Source organism: Prunus avium, chromosome 1 (genome assembly GCF_965620075.1).
Source record: "Prunus avium chromosome 1, drPruAviu1.hap1.1, whole genome shotgun sequence".
Classification (NCBI taxonomy): Eukaryota; Viridiplantae; Streptophyta; class Magnoliopsida; order Rosales; family Rosaceae; genus Prunus; species Prunus avium.
The window spans coordinates 45,741,639-45,754,936 of NC_142284.1; the positions used below are offsets into that span (position 1 = coordinate 45,741,639).

At 36.9% G+C, this 13,298-nt stretch overlaps 1 protein-coding gene across 1 annotated transcript; it reads left to right on the top strand.

Moving 5' to 3' along the window:
* Nucleotides 1-760: 760 nt before the first annotated feature.
* Nucleotides 761-13,258, top strand: LOC110754578 (MAP3K epsilon protein kinase 1). Its single transcript, XM_021955654.2, has 24 exons — nt 761-1,203; nt 1,945-2,079; nt 2,529-2,549; nt 3,043-3,116; nt 3,303-3,393; nt 3,474-3,557; nt 3,732-3,833; nt 4,150-4,281; nt 4,662-4,733; nt 5,031-5,134; nt 5,394-5,496; nt 5,603-5,992; nt 6,196-6,531; nt 6,616-6,660; nt 7,251-7,430; nt 7,548-7,631; nt 7,950-8,041; nt 8,131-8,214; nt 9,101-9,936; nt 10,295-10,683; nt 10,771-10,905; nt 11,795-12,201; nt 12,367-12,481; nt 12,936-13,258. The coding sequence occupies exons 1-24, from the start codon at nt 1,144-1,146 to the stop codon at nt 13,110-13,112; spliced, it is 4,248 nt and encodes a 1,415-aa protein (XP_021811346.1). The 5' UTR covers nt 761-1,143; the 3' UTR covers nt 13,113-13,258.
* The last annotated feature ends 40 nt before the right edge of the window (nt 13,259-13,298 follow it).

Genomic DNA, 13,298 nt, shown 5'->3' on the forward strand with positions numbered 1-13,298 from the left:
TGCCACATCATGTGGTATAGAAATGTGGGATAAAAATGTGGTAAGTGTAGCATATGAAAAAATGTGAATTTACCATATTATTCTCATTTAATTAATAATTTTCATTCTTAATGTTTGCAAACTAAGGGCATTTTCTAGTATTTTCAAGGTTTCACCGTTTTCTGTCTTTTGCTTTATATATCAATCATATTTCTAATATCAGATATCGTGCGACTCATCAAATTTGTAAATTCCACATAATTGAGAAGATCCCTAGTCAAAAAGGTAGATAAGATCATCTTCAAGGGAGATGTCAAATATTAAATATTAAATATAAATTTGATGGTTTATGTGTCAATTTGATATATAAAAGTTTTATATTCCACCCGACATGACAATAAGAGAGAAAAATATTATTCCACGTAGAATTTAACATTTAATTGGAGTAAATATCAGTTATTTTGAGATGCTCTATGGTATTGTTTTTCTATCTACATCGAAACAAAGCACTTTGATTCAATATCAAATTTGTTAGGAGGATTGGACTAGACTAGATTAGCAATCAAGACACAATATAAATATTGTTGTCTAACTTAAAGGATGAAATATGATTATTCATAAGAGGTTGATGCCTAAAACTTATCGCACATAATCCTATCATTTTCAAGAGAATTATGGGGATAAATTTGTTGATAGTACCAAATCACCCCTCTTCCCTTTCCCATGGCTGGCCACTTCTTGTTTCTAACAAAAAAATCATTCCCATTCCATTTGACCTTCTAAGTCGTAAATTGACATAAGTATCCTCGCTGTTGTCCAATTGCCCCATCATCATTTCTGAGTTGGATTGTGCTCTCTCTTTACTCGGTTAATTTAATTTAATTTGGTTATGTTACGAATGATGATAGTTTTTATGATGATCATGTCACCACCACCACCACCTTAATTCTTAATAATTCTTAAAAATACCCACCACCCCACCAATCGGAGCATCCCCTACATTCTCTCTGTACGCGTCGGAGCTCTGCTCGGGCCTCCCTTCCTAGAATCCGGGCAATCTCTCGCATCACAACCCTAATTTTCTCTCTCTGGCTCTCTCGGTTGCTACTTCTTGTCATGGTTCATTTTCCCTAGGGTTTCTGAGCGGTAGCCGATTCCGCCGAGATGTCTCGGCAAGCGGGGTCGTCCCACTTTCACAAATCCAAGACTCTCGATAACAAATATGTAAGAAGAGACAGCTCAATTTTGCAATCTACACTTTCTGCTTCCCGACGCATATCTAATTTGTGTTTGGCTGGTTACAAAATGTGGGTGAAGATATTGGAATCAGAATGTGGATAGTGTTTGTCGATTATATTTCTTCTCCGCATTAATTGGCAACTAAATGGAGGATTAGGGTTTTGTTTCTACGACTGTGGTTTTGAAGTTCTTTTTGAATTTGATCCTATTGATTTATGAATATTTTTTGCGTATGGTAAACATGAAAGTAGCTTGTCCAGTGAGCGACTTAGTTGTGATTGGTCAGTTGGTTGTTGGACCGTCTCTCCCTCTCCTTCTTATATGTATGTATGTATGTGTGCGTGTGTGTATATGCTTCTGAACACTGCTTTGTTCATTTCTTTCCCTGCAATTTCTTAATTGAGCATTAGAGTCCTAACTGTTTTGAGGTTATGAATTTTTTGGTTTTCAGCTGCACGGTTTGTGGCTTTTAAATGACACTCCTCTCCATTTAGTTGATTAGAAACTGGAATGCTGAATCTAGTATTTGTTGCTCAAGTAGATGTCTTTGACTGGTAGAAAGTATATTCAACATGTTCCCCCGCCCCCTATTCCAACTTACTTGCTTCTCAAAGAATGAAGATAAATTCGTCAACAACTATCTATGGTCTTAAGATATCAATAAAATATTTTCAGGTTTTCATGTTTTCGGTCGGATTTTGAATTATTTAAATAATTTTGGCGTAGATGCTTGGAGATGAGATTGGAAAGGGAGCATATGGTCGAGTTTACAAGGGGTTGGATTTGGAGAATGGAGACTTTGTCGCTATTAAACAAGTTTCTTTGGAGAATATTGCTCAGGAGGATCTCAACATTATAATGGTTGGACCAGCTTTTTCTTTGTACAATTGTTGTTTTTACATGAAACTAATTGAAGGAAATAAAGTTGCATGTTTTTTTTTTCAAAAGTCATTTTCTTAAAAGTTCATCAGTTTGATTGCGCTTAGGATTTCTTCTTTATGTTAATCTCTCTGTAAGCTGATTTACTGAAATAGCACAATTTCTTGGTTAATTTCTGTCGAATACATATGTATTTATGTAGATATGGTTTGTCTTGAAGTTTGTTTCTCCCAGAAGAATTAATTTTTACATTTTTGCAAATTCAGCAACGTACATGAAATCAAAATTATGATTTCTATTCCTTTGTGTTACTTAAACATACCATCTCTTCTGCATTTGATGTTTCCAATGTGTACTACTTTAATTTGTCTCACTGGGTGCTGTTTTTCATATGATCGCTTCTCTGGTTGTACAATGCGGTGACATCTTAGCAAGAGATTGATTTGCTCAAGGTACAGTTTTTTTTCCCTGTATTCTTGTGTTTGCTTTTATGATGTCAGTTATACACCTTAAGCTGAAATCTTATCTTACTATAAATCATGTCCCATCATTGCATGCCAGCAGCACCTGTTTCAGATGAAGATTATGGGGCTTAAATAAGGACCCTTAGAAATGGGTTGACTTTTTTTATTTGTCCCTCACATTTACATTTTTAACCTTGTTTGTGTTCTTTATTAAACAATTGCAGTCAATTCTAGGTATTTTTTATGTGTCTTCTTGTTGGTTAAAATTTTAGCAAAAAGCTGATTGAAATTTTGGCCTCTCTCAACTCGTCCCACTGTATACTGTGCTGTGATGCATTTTGTTCTGATATGCTGTTGCCGAGCAGCCCTTTGCTAACCTACTATGATTTATGCAGCAGCTAATACTGCCCATTCCAAGTGCCTTTTGAAGGAAATACATACTGATTACAGTACTTACAGTATTTGCAATTTATTTTTGCAGAACTTAAACCACAAAAACATTGTGAAGTACCTTGGATCCTTAAAGACAAAGACTCATCTACACATAGTCCTAGAGTAAGGGAGCTCACAAGTTTTCGTAATATGTCCTGTGGAAACTCTGTTGTAAAAACTCCGCATGATGTTTCTATGACTGTTCTATTACTGCAAGAACTTTTTGAAATGTCAATGTCTCTTTCATCGAGCATATTCCTAATATTTGTTTTATCCTGTTCAATGATGTTTTGATTGTTATACTTGTAGGTACGTGGAGAATGGCTCACTTGCAAACATTATCAAGCCAAATAAGTTTGGACCTTTTCCAGAATCTTTGGTAGCTGTGTACATTGCTCAGGTTCACTAATGTCCTTGAAATTTGTCATTTGTATGTGTGTGCAGTTCAGATATTTTAACTTGATATTCGTTATGATATAGGTTTTGGAGGGGTTGGTGTATTTACATGAACAGGGTGTAATCCATCGGGATATCAAGGGTGCAAATATATTGACAACTAAAGAGGTGATTTTACATGCATGCATAAATAATCTTTTTTTGTTAGTTATAATGAGTTACTTTTGCAAATGTGTCTGACTGTGATTGGTCTGTAAGAAGGAATGGCTCCTTACATGTAAGGAGCCAAGCAATGTCCATAACTTACTATATTACTTGATTGGTGTGATCTATCCTTTTCAGGGGCTTGTGAAACTTGCTGATTTTGGTGTTGCAACAAAACTGACTGAGGCGGATGTCAATACACATTCGGTTGTTGGAACGCCATATTGGATGGCCCCAGAGGTACATCTTTCCTTTTTTGAGACGAAAGATACTTTTATAGGCAATTCTTCCCCCCTTATTAAAATTCCCAAATTAAGTAAAAAAAAATATTAAAGAAAGCTGGTTGCTCCTTAGTAAAAAAAATTATTGATCTTGACAAAACCCACACAAACAGACTAGCATGATCATGCAAGGGGTAAATGTAAGATGTCAAATGAATTTTGTTTTCTGCAGCATGCAGAATCTGTGCTGACAAAAAGCATGAATCATGCTTTGGATTCAGTTATGAAATTGTGAATGAGAGGTCTCAATTTGATGAAAATGATCTATGTTTTAGGTGATTGAAATGTCAGGGGTTTGTGCCGCTTCGGACATTTGGAGTGTTGGATGCACTGTTATTGAACTTCTTACTTGTGTACCTCCTTACTATGATCTACAGCCTATGCCAGCACTGTTTCGTATTGTTCAGGTGTGCTTAACTTTGTTTTTGTTTTTGTGTGCTTATTGTTGGAAATTTTTATAGGATTAACTTATTTATGAGAAGACTGTCAAGTCTTTTTGTAAAATAGACTTTGTTGTTTACATAGCCTAATTTTCTCAAGCTGTATGGCATTTTCGTTTTGGTGGTGAGAGAAGCACTTACTAGTGATTTTGAACTGGTCATTTATTAACTAATAGAATGCTCAAAATGATGTCAGCTTGCAGTTAGAAGCTCTTTTCGTGCCCCCTCCTTTATTCTTGTTGTGTTCATGAAATTCCATTAAAGCTAATTTGCTTAAACATCGCGTGGGAACAGTGACATTCTTCTTTTCTTGTTTTCATTTTCCTCTTTGCCTTCAATTCTTTCAGGATGAGCATCCTCCCATACCTGACAGCTTATCTCATGATATTACTGATTTTTTGGGTCAGTGCTTTAAGAAGGTGAGGCAGAGCTATTCTTACTTTGATCCATCGTTCTTTTCTAAGTTTGAGATAATCGCTGTAACTTTAGCATTAAATTTATCTATGCTGTGTTTATATTTGACACAGCACACGGCTTGAAATTTTGGATTGTTGTCCAGTCCCATCCATTTCAATGAGATGATTTTGCGGTTACTTGTTTCCCCAAGTAAAGTAACCCCAAGTCATAGCCTTGATGTACTCTTTCTGAAACTACTCAGAATGAGTAAGATTTAACTTTATTTTATTGATCTATAACATTTTACTTGCATATCTCAGGATGCTAGGCACCGCCCTGATGCAAAGACATTGCTTTCTCACCCTTGGATACAAAACTGCCGGCGAGCTTTGCAATCTTCAATTCGTCATAGTGGAACACTAAGGTAGATGTAATCAAGTTCATCCTATGCAGTTCTTTCTTATGGAATGAATACTTGGCACCATTTTCCTTTAGCATCGATGTCTTCTGTTCTGATCTGTATAATGTCTATAATAATTGTCTAAATCTTTAGTGTATCCACATCATTGTCTTGGCTTCCTTTGAACTATTTGTATTGTCAGTATATTTTTTTTTTGGAACAACTTTTAGCTTGTTGGGATTGTTTTTGGAAATTTATTTTTAAAAACCCAGTTACTTTGCAGAAAAGATGCTTCAATAGATGCAGAAATTTCCAATGGTGATAATCAGGGCTCTGGTGAAAGTCCTGCAGAGAAAGTGGAAGTAGCTGCGTCCACCATTAAAACAGTGAGTCTTTGGCTTTTCACACTAAGCAAACTATAGGCTTAATAGTTTTCGGGAGCGAAGTAGTTTTCTGGTATTATGCCAGTGACTTGGGTTTTTTGTACTTCAGGACTCTAAGAAAGAGTTATTATCAACTGAGGTTTCTGATATGAGCAAATCCGATAACGACCCTGCTTCAGTTCTAAAATTTTCTGAAGAGAAAACAGATGATTTAGAAGATGATGTGACGGATGAGGTTCCCACATTAGCTATCCGTGAAAAGTCATCTTTTCAAAATGGTTCTGACAAAATACCTTCTAATAAGGAATTGGCTACCTCTGACCCAACTGAACTTGATGACCTACCGCATAAGGGTAACCATGATGCAGTGCTGGCAAATGGTGAGGTTAGATCTCCTGAATCAATGACAAAAAACGTAAGTGGTAAACATGGAGGAAAAGGTGTTGGGTATAGATCGTTCGGTTTTGGACAAAGAAATCAGGACGGTAGCTTTCAAAAGGTAGGGTTGCACTAATTGGTGTTGATTTTATCTAACTATTTGATTGTCATTTTATGCATGTTGGACATCAGTTTGGTGTTCTCTATTTTTTGGGTAATGTTAATTTTTGTGTCATATTTTGAAGTTCTGTGTAGAGGTTGTTACTACTTTACCTTTAATCCCTCATATTTCTTACTCCTAGATTTGTGTATGTCGTTTTGAAGGCTGCCAAGATGCCAGTCTCTTTGGGAGGGAATGAACTCAGTAAATTTAGTGATACTCCAGGAGATGCTTCCTTGGATGATCTATTTCATCCATTGGATAAACATCCGGAGGATAAGGCAACTGAGGCTTCGACATCTGCATCTATGTCACTTTTGAACCAAGGAACTACATCTGCTAATGATGCTGGGAAAAGTGACCTGGCTACAAAGTTGAGAGCTACAATTGCTCAAAAACAAATGGAGAGCGAAATGGGTCAGGCAAACGGCAGTGGTGGCAACCTGTTACAGCTTATGATGGGTGTTCTCAAAGATGATGTGATTGATATTGGTGGTTTGGTATGTTTCAAGTGTTGAGTCCTCGTGTTTGATGTGTTGACTTGTTCCCTGACACCTTTTGCAATATATGTTTTTGTTTATTAGGTTTTTGATGAAAAGTTGCCCGGAGAGAACCTTTTTCCCCTACAGGTATTTACACTTATTTTGTATTTTTTAATGCATTTAGCTGAATTTGCTATTGTCATAGGATGTAAGGATGTGTGAGTTTTTCCTTCTTTAATGGAGTGGCTCGGCTATGGAGTTGCCATGTTCGAAATAGAGGTTGCTTCAATAGCTTAGCATATATGGGATTTCTGCATGTTTAGGCACAAGGAGATAGGGGCTAATGTATGTTTTATGGAAACTTGTATTTTAGCTTAGCTTATATTGTCATATATGTTTCCTTATTTACAGGAAAAAAAAATAATTGCAAAAGAAAGTGATAACTGTCTATAAGTCTCTGCATTATTTATGAGACAATATTACGATGCTGCACGTCTGAGGTTAACAAATGCAATTTCTTTTATGAGTGTCAAATTTGTTATTCATCTTTTGGGTAAGAAACAGGAATTTATTAAAGATACAGGAACTTTTTTTCACTCTCAAGTGAGTGTTAGACATTGGTGCAGTGTTATGCCTTACAGATTGTAAGGCAGAAGCATCACACCAATGTTATATATATTTGTGTGCTATTTTTTGACTTGGAGAAGCAATAATTTCTGCTATTTCTTGTTTGGTAGGCTGTTGAGTTTAGCCGGTTGGTTGGGTCACTGAGACCAGATGAATCAGAAGATGTTATTGTTTCTGCCTGTCAGAAACTCGTTGCTATCTTCCATCAGCGCCCAGAGCAGAAAAGTGTTTTTGTTACCCAGCATGGTTTGCTCCCTCTAATGGAATTGCTTGAAGTACCTAAAACTCGTGTATGTTAACCTTTCTTACCGTATCTGGTCATGTTTTTGTGAAATCTTGAGATGCATGCCTACTTAGAAATTAGCCTTACTGCAGCTATACATGATTATTGTTTCCCACCTTTTCAGGTTATATGCTCTGTGCTTCAAATTATAAATCAGATAATCAAAGATAATACTGATTTCCAGGAAAATGCTTGTCTTGTTGGTCTGGTGAGTACTAATTCAATCAGATTTTTATGTTTTGTTTTTATTTAGTTGGATCTTTGTGGGCTTTGACAGAGTGGCTCACTTGGACTAAACTTGGCAGCATTGAAACTTCTTGTTTCCTTAATGTGATTTTCGGCATTTTAGTTCTAAAAAAGATTGAATACATTTGCAATTCTGCATTAATGAACAGAGCACACACACACACACACATCCATGTTTGCTTCTTCCCTCTATCTCTGTCTTTTACCTCTAGGAGTTTTATGCTGTAGCTTATTGTTAATTTTAGGTATTAGTTATGCCTATCGCTAATTTATATGACAGATCCCAGTGGTAATGAGCTTTGCGGTTCCTAATCATTCTCGGGAAATTCGTATGGAAGCAGCTTATTTCTTACAGCAGCTATGTCAGTCAAGGTTGTGCTCCTTGTTGTTAGTCATGATTTTCTTTCATTATTCACCAGAAAAGATTCTTTGAGGTTGACATAGCCGCTTCTTTTCTGCAGCCCCTTGACATTGCAAATGTTTATAGCTTGCCGTGGAATACCTGTTCTGGTGGGCTTTTTAGAGGCTGATTATGCAAAATTCAGGTTTGTAGTGTTAAGTGTGAGGAATAACTGTTTTTGATTGTTAAATTTTTGGGTCGAGTTGGTGATAGCACAAACAATGGCACAAGTACTCAGAAGTAACCTAATTAACAGTTACCCAACTTTCTGCAGCTTCTCTCTCTCTCTCTCTCTCTCTCTGGGAGGGAGGGGGGTGGGGTGTGGGTTATTCTCGTTGGCTTCCTCTAGGGATTTGCCTGTCTGTTTCTAATTGGTTGAACCCTTTTCCCTCTGAAAATAGAGAAATTTTCATTTAAAAAACTTTAAGAATTACAAAAATTTGGACAAAGTGTCGACATTTGAAAATGGACAAAATTGAACCCTGAACCTCTCATTTAAAACTGGTGAGTAACTATTTGGCTGCGAGGGCTGGCGGCTATGATTGACTACTCTTTGTGGCCAAGAAACTTCTAATTAAAATTTTAGCTACACTTTGTGAAACGCTGATACATAATGCACCACTCCTTGCCAAGTATTAGATTCTAACGATGGAAACAAAAACCTTGTAAAAAAAACTCCACACACCTCCCTTTCTTTTGGATTGGAAACAGAACTTATACGTTATTGAAATGGGGAAATGCAAAGAAACTGGATCCGTAATCCACAACATTACAACTTTAAACTTCATTGGATCTTTGGCTTCATTAATTTATTCAGACATCATTGGATGATTCTTAGGGGGGGGGGGGGGGGGGGGGGGCATAGAGTACATTTCTAATTGTTTGAACCTTGAACTCCTGTTTAAAAGTGGTCAGACTGTTTGGCTATGAGTGTTGGTGATGACTGCTCAACAAATATACTCTGAATAGCCAAGAAACTTTTTAAGCAAGAAAGCTTTTGTGAATGTATGATTTGACTTTTTTCTATCCAGGGAAATGGTTCATCTAGCCATTGACGGGATGTGGCAAGTCTTTAAGCTTCAGAGATCAACTCCTAGAAATGATTTTTGTCGCATAGCTGCAAAGAATGGCATACTGCTCAGACTTATTAACACCCTTTATAGCTTGAATGAGGCAACTCGTCTAGCTTCTATATCTGGTGGGGGTGGATTTCCACATGATGGTTCAGCTCAGCGCGCACGGTCTGGTTCATTGGATTCTGGTCATCCAATTTTTGCTCAGAGCGACGCACCACTTCCTACAACTGATCAGCATGATCTGTCCAAGGCTAGGCATGGAATGATTGATTTTCATTTGTCAACTGGAACAGCAGAACCTGCACGTGCTTCAACTTCAAATTCCCAAAGGTTAGATGCCAATCAATCAGACCCCAGATATCTTCATCTAGATACGGATAGAGCGCAATCTAGCAGTGCGGTAGTGGAAGCTTCCGTTCCTTCTAAATTGCCAGACTCAACATCTGTAGATAAAGTAGTAAATATTACAACCAAAGAACGAGGAGATCTTGACCCCAGGCAGCAGCGAGCCACTAATTCTTCTAGTAGGGCATCCACAGATAGGCCTCCAAAAATGATGGAAGGTACATCAAATGGGTTTCCCACAACAGTAGCTGCTCAACAGGAGCAAGTCCGACCCCTTCTTAGTTTGTTAGAGAAAGAGCCTCCTTCCAGACACTTTTCTGGCCAGCTCGAGTATGTACGCCACCTACCAGGGTTGGAGAGACATGAAAGTATATTGCCCCTTTTACATGCGTCTAATGAAAAGAGGACAAATGGTGAATTAGATTTCCTGATGGCTGAATTTGCAGGTAACAGTTTTCTTTATCTAATCAGTTTCTAAGTTTATAATTTGTGAACATGACTGTCGCTAGTAATTCGTAAAGCTTTATCCTCAAACATATATGTATGTACATGGATATATGTGTATTATCTTCTGGAATCATGTAAACTATATATAGACTGGCTCTCCTGGTGTTAGGATCTGACGACTCAAACATGAATTTATCCTCCCACCCGTATTAGAAACACTGGCACCCAAAAAAAAAAAAATTTTAATTGCTTTCTTTTTATACATAATATTTTTTTACTTAATAATAGCTCTTTGAATCAGCTAGGCATCTTTTATCTATTTCTGTAGAGGTAATTGATTTATTCATTATTATGCAGATGTCTCTCAACGTGGTAGAGAAAATGGGAATCTTGATTCCACTGCTAGAATTTCTCATAAAACAATAAATAAGGAGATAGGAACACTAGCATCTAACAAAGGACCTGCTTCAACCTCTGGGATAGCCTCTCAAACGGCATCAGGAGTACTGTCTGGTTCTGGTGTTCTAAATGCTAGGCCAGGCAGTGCAACATCATCAGGTTTACTTTCCCACATGGTTTCAACGTTGAATGCAGATGTTGCAAGGGAATACCTAGAAAAGGTGGCAGATCTTCTGCTTGAGTTTGCACAAGCAGATACTACTGTAAAATCATACATGTGTAGCCAAAGTTTGCTCAGCCGTCTTTTCCAGATGTTCAATAGGGTGGAGCCCCCAATTCTCTTAAAGGTACTTTGGAAAAGTTACATTACTCTTAATCTTCAGTGATTTATGTGCTGTAACCCTAGATAATGTTGGTGCTCTGTCATTTCACAGATACTGAAGTGTGTCAACTATTTATCAACTGATCCAAACTGCTTAGAGAATCTTCAGCGGGCAGATGCAATTAAATATTTGATTCCCAATCTCGAACTCAAAGAAGGAGCTCTTGTATCTCAAATACATCATGAGGTGGGCCTTCTGTCCTATTTCTAACAGTGACAGTGAATGTTTGGCTTGTAAGCTGTGCATTTTACAGTCTTTGTTGTTTGATACTATACATATGATCTTTTTTAGTCATTAGTTACGTAAGTGGTTCAACTTGTGTTTGTATGTGACCTCTTTCTGTCCTTTACTGTTCTACTATATTGTCATCTTAGTAAAGTTGATGTTATAATGGAAAAGTACCTGGGAAAACTGAAAAAGTTTCTAAAATCTTATTTCAAGTTCTTGTCCTCTTTGCCTTGCTGAGAAAAACTGAAATTTTTTTTCATTTATTTTTTAGAGTTAACATTGTACTTCCATACTCCGGTTCCATGTTGTGCTGTATAAGAATCGTTTATCTTCAGAGGATAGGTGTTATACTATAACAAAATGTCCATATTCATGGTCACCAAAAGTTTCATGCTCAGCTCTTTTTATTTCTAAGAACAGCATACATATGTACCTCATCGTAGAACTGTTTAAATTTTCAGTATTTTAGTCTGTATGGATATTAACTCTACATAGGATGCTTTTGATAAGAAACAGGAAATTTCTTAATATAAAATGAAAAGAAAAAGGTAAATAGCAGTGAACAAGAAGTCCACTGGTGATACAAGCATAACTTTTAACATCTAACTAAAAGCAAAGAACAATTAAAAGTACTACCATGTCCAGAAAACAATTGTGTTAATAGAATGTCTCGGTATTCAGTAGTACAAATTACAATCATGCCGCTCAGAGCGAACTACTTCGGGTTGTGTTTTACATATTCATGCAATACCTGTTTTATGTAGAACTGTTTGTCCTGTTTTATTATAATCATTTTGGTCTGTCTTAAGTTTTCTGATTACCACATTGTTCTTTACTTCTTTTGCAGGTCCTCAATGCCCTATTCAATCTTTGCAAGATTAACAAGAGAAGACAGGAACAAGCAGCTGAGAATGGAATAATTCCACACTTAATGCATTTTATTGAGTCTAATTCTCCTTTGAAACAATATGCGTTGCCTTTACTGTGTGATATGGCTCATGCATCACGTAATTCAAGGGAGCAATTAAGGGCTCATGGTGGATTGGATGTTTACTTGAGCCTTCTCGAGGATGAGCTTTGGTCTGTGACCGCATTGGATTCCATTGCTGTTTGCTTAGCTCTTGACAATGACAACCGGAAGGTTGAACAAGCGTTGTTGAAAAAGGATGCAGTTCAGAAATTGGTGAAATTCTTCCAGTGCTGTCCAGAACAGTATTTCGTGCACATATTGGAGCCATTTTTGAAAATTATCACGTATGTGATTTATATATATATAATTTTTGAATTATCTGTTTCACAAGGCAATAGCCTCTTGGCAAGCCCATCAAAAAATAATCCCTGTCTTATGTCTGGAAGGTTTTTATTTATAAAAGTTGCTTCATTTATGAACGACCATTTTTTTCTTTTGTCCTTTTGCAGGAAATCATCTCGAATTAATACAACATTAGCCGTTAATGGTTTGACACCGCTGCTTATTACAAGACTGGACCATCAGGATGCTATTGCCCGTCTAAATCTTCTTAAACTGATAAAGGTGAGAGAATCCTTTTTCTTGAATCTCATCTTGGTTCATCTGTGATGACGTTGAGAAAATACAAAGAGAATATGATACACTAGTGTTGACCCTGAAAGGGTTTAAATGGGGTGCAATGCTATCACAGTGGGAAACTGAATAACAACCAAATCACTTGATTTAGAACTGACTCATGTTTTCTGTTGGATATTATTAGTGTTTTTATGACATGTCCTCTGTGCTTTTATTTGTTTGGTCACTAGTAATTTTCGTAACTGAACCATGATGTTGGACTAAGGCACCACAAAGACCAAATTTATGATTGATAGAGTGGGGTGTGACCTCATCTTTTTATGAGTATATACTACTCATTCGTGCTTTTTATAATGTTAAGATACATAGTATTGAAGTATTTTTGAAACCTGTGTATTTGCTTCCTATTGTTATTATAATGCCTATAAATCTATCATGGCAGGCTGTTTATGAGCACCACCCGCGGCCAAAGCAGTTAATTGTGGAGAATGATCTGCCTCAGAAGCTACAGAATTTAATAGAGGAACGCAGAGATGGGCAACGCTCCGGAGGCCAAGTGTTGGTGAAACAAATGGCTACTTCGCTGCTTAAAGCACTCCATATTAACACCGTATTGTAAATTCAAGCTCTCATATATTGTATATTGGATTGTTTAGGAAAAGTGTATTTATGACCCTTTTTGTTCCCTAAGTGTTGGTTTCTCCCCATTCTGGTTGCGAACGTAGCCTTCTTTTTAATATCAGTGAGCTGCTTCGATTTCCTTCATTTGGTTTCTTCATGTGTTGTTCAAGTTGGTCTAAAGTGT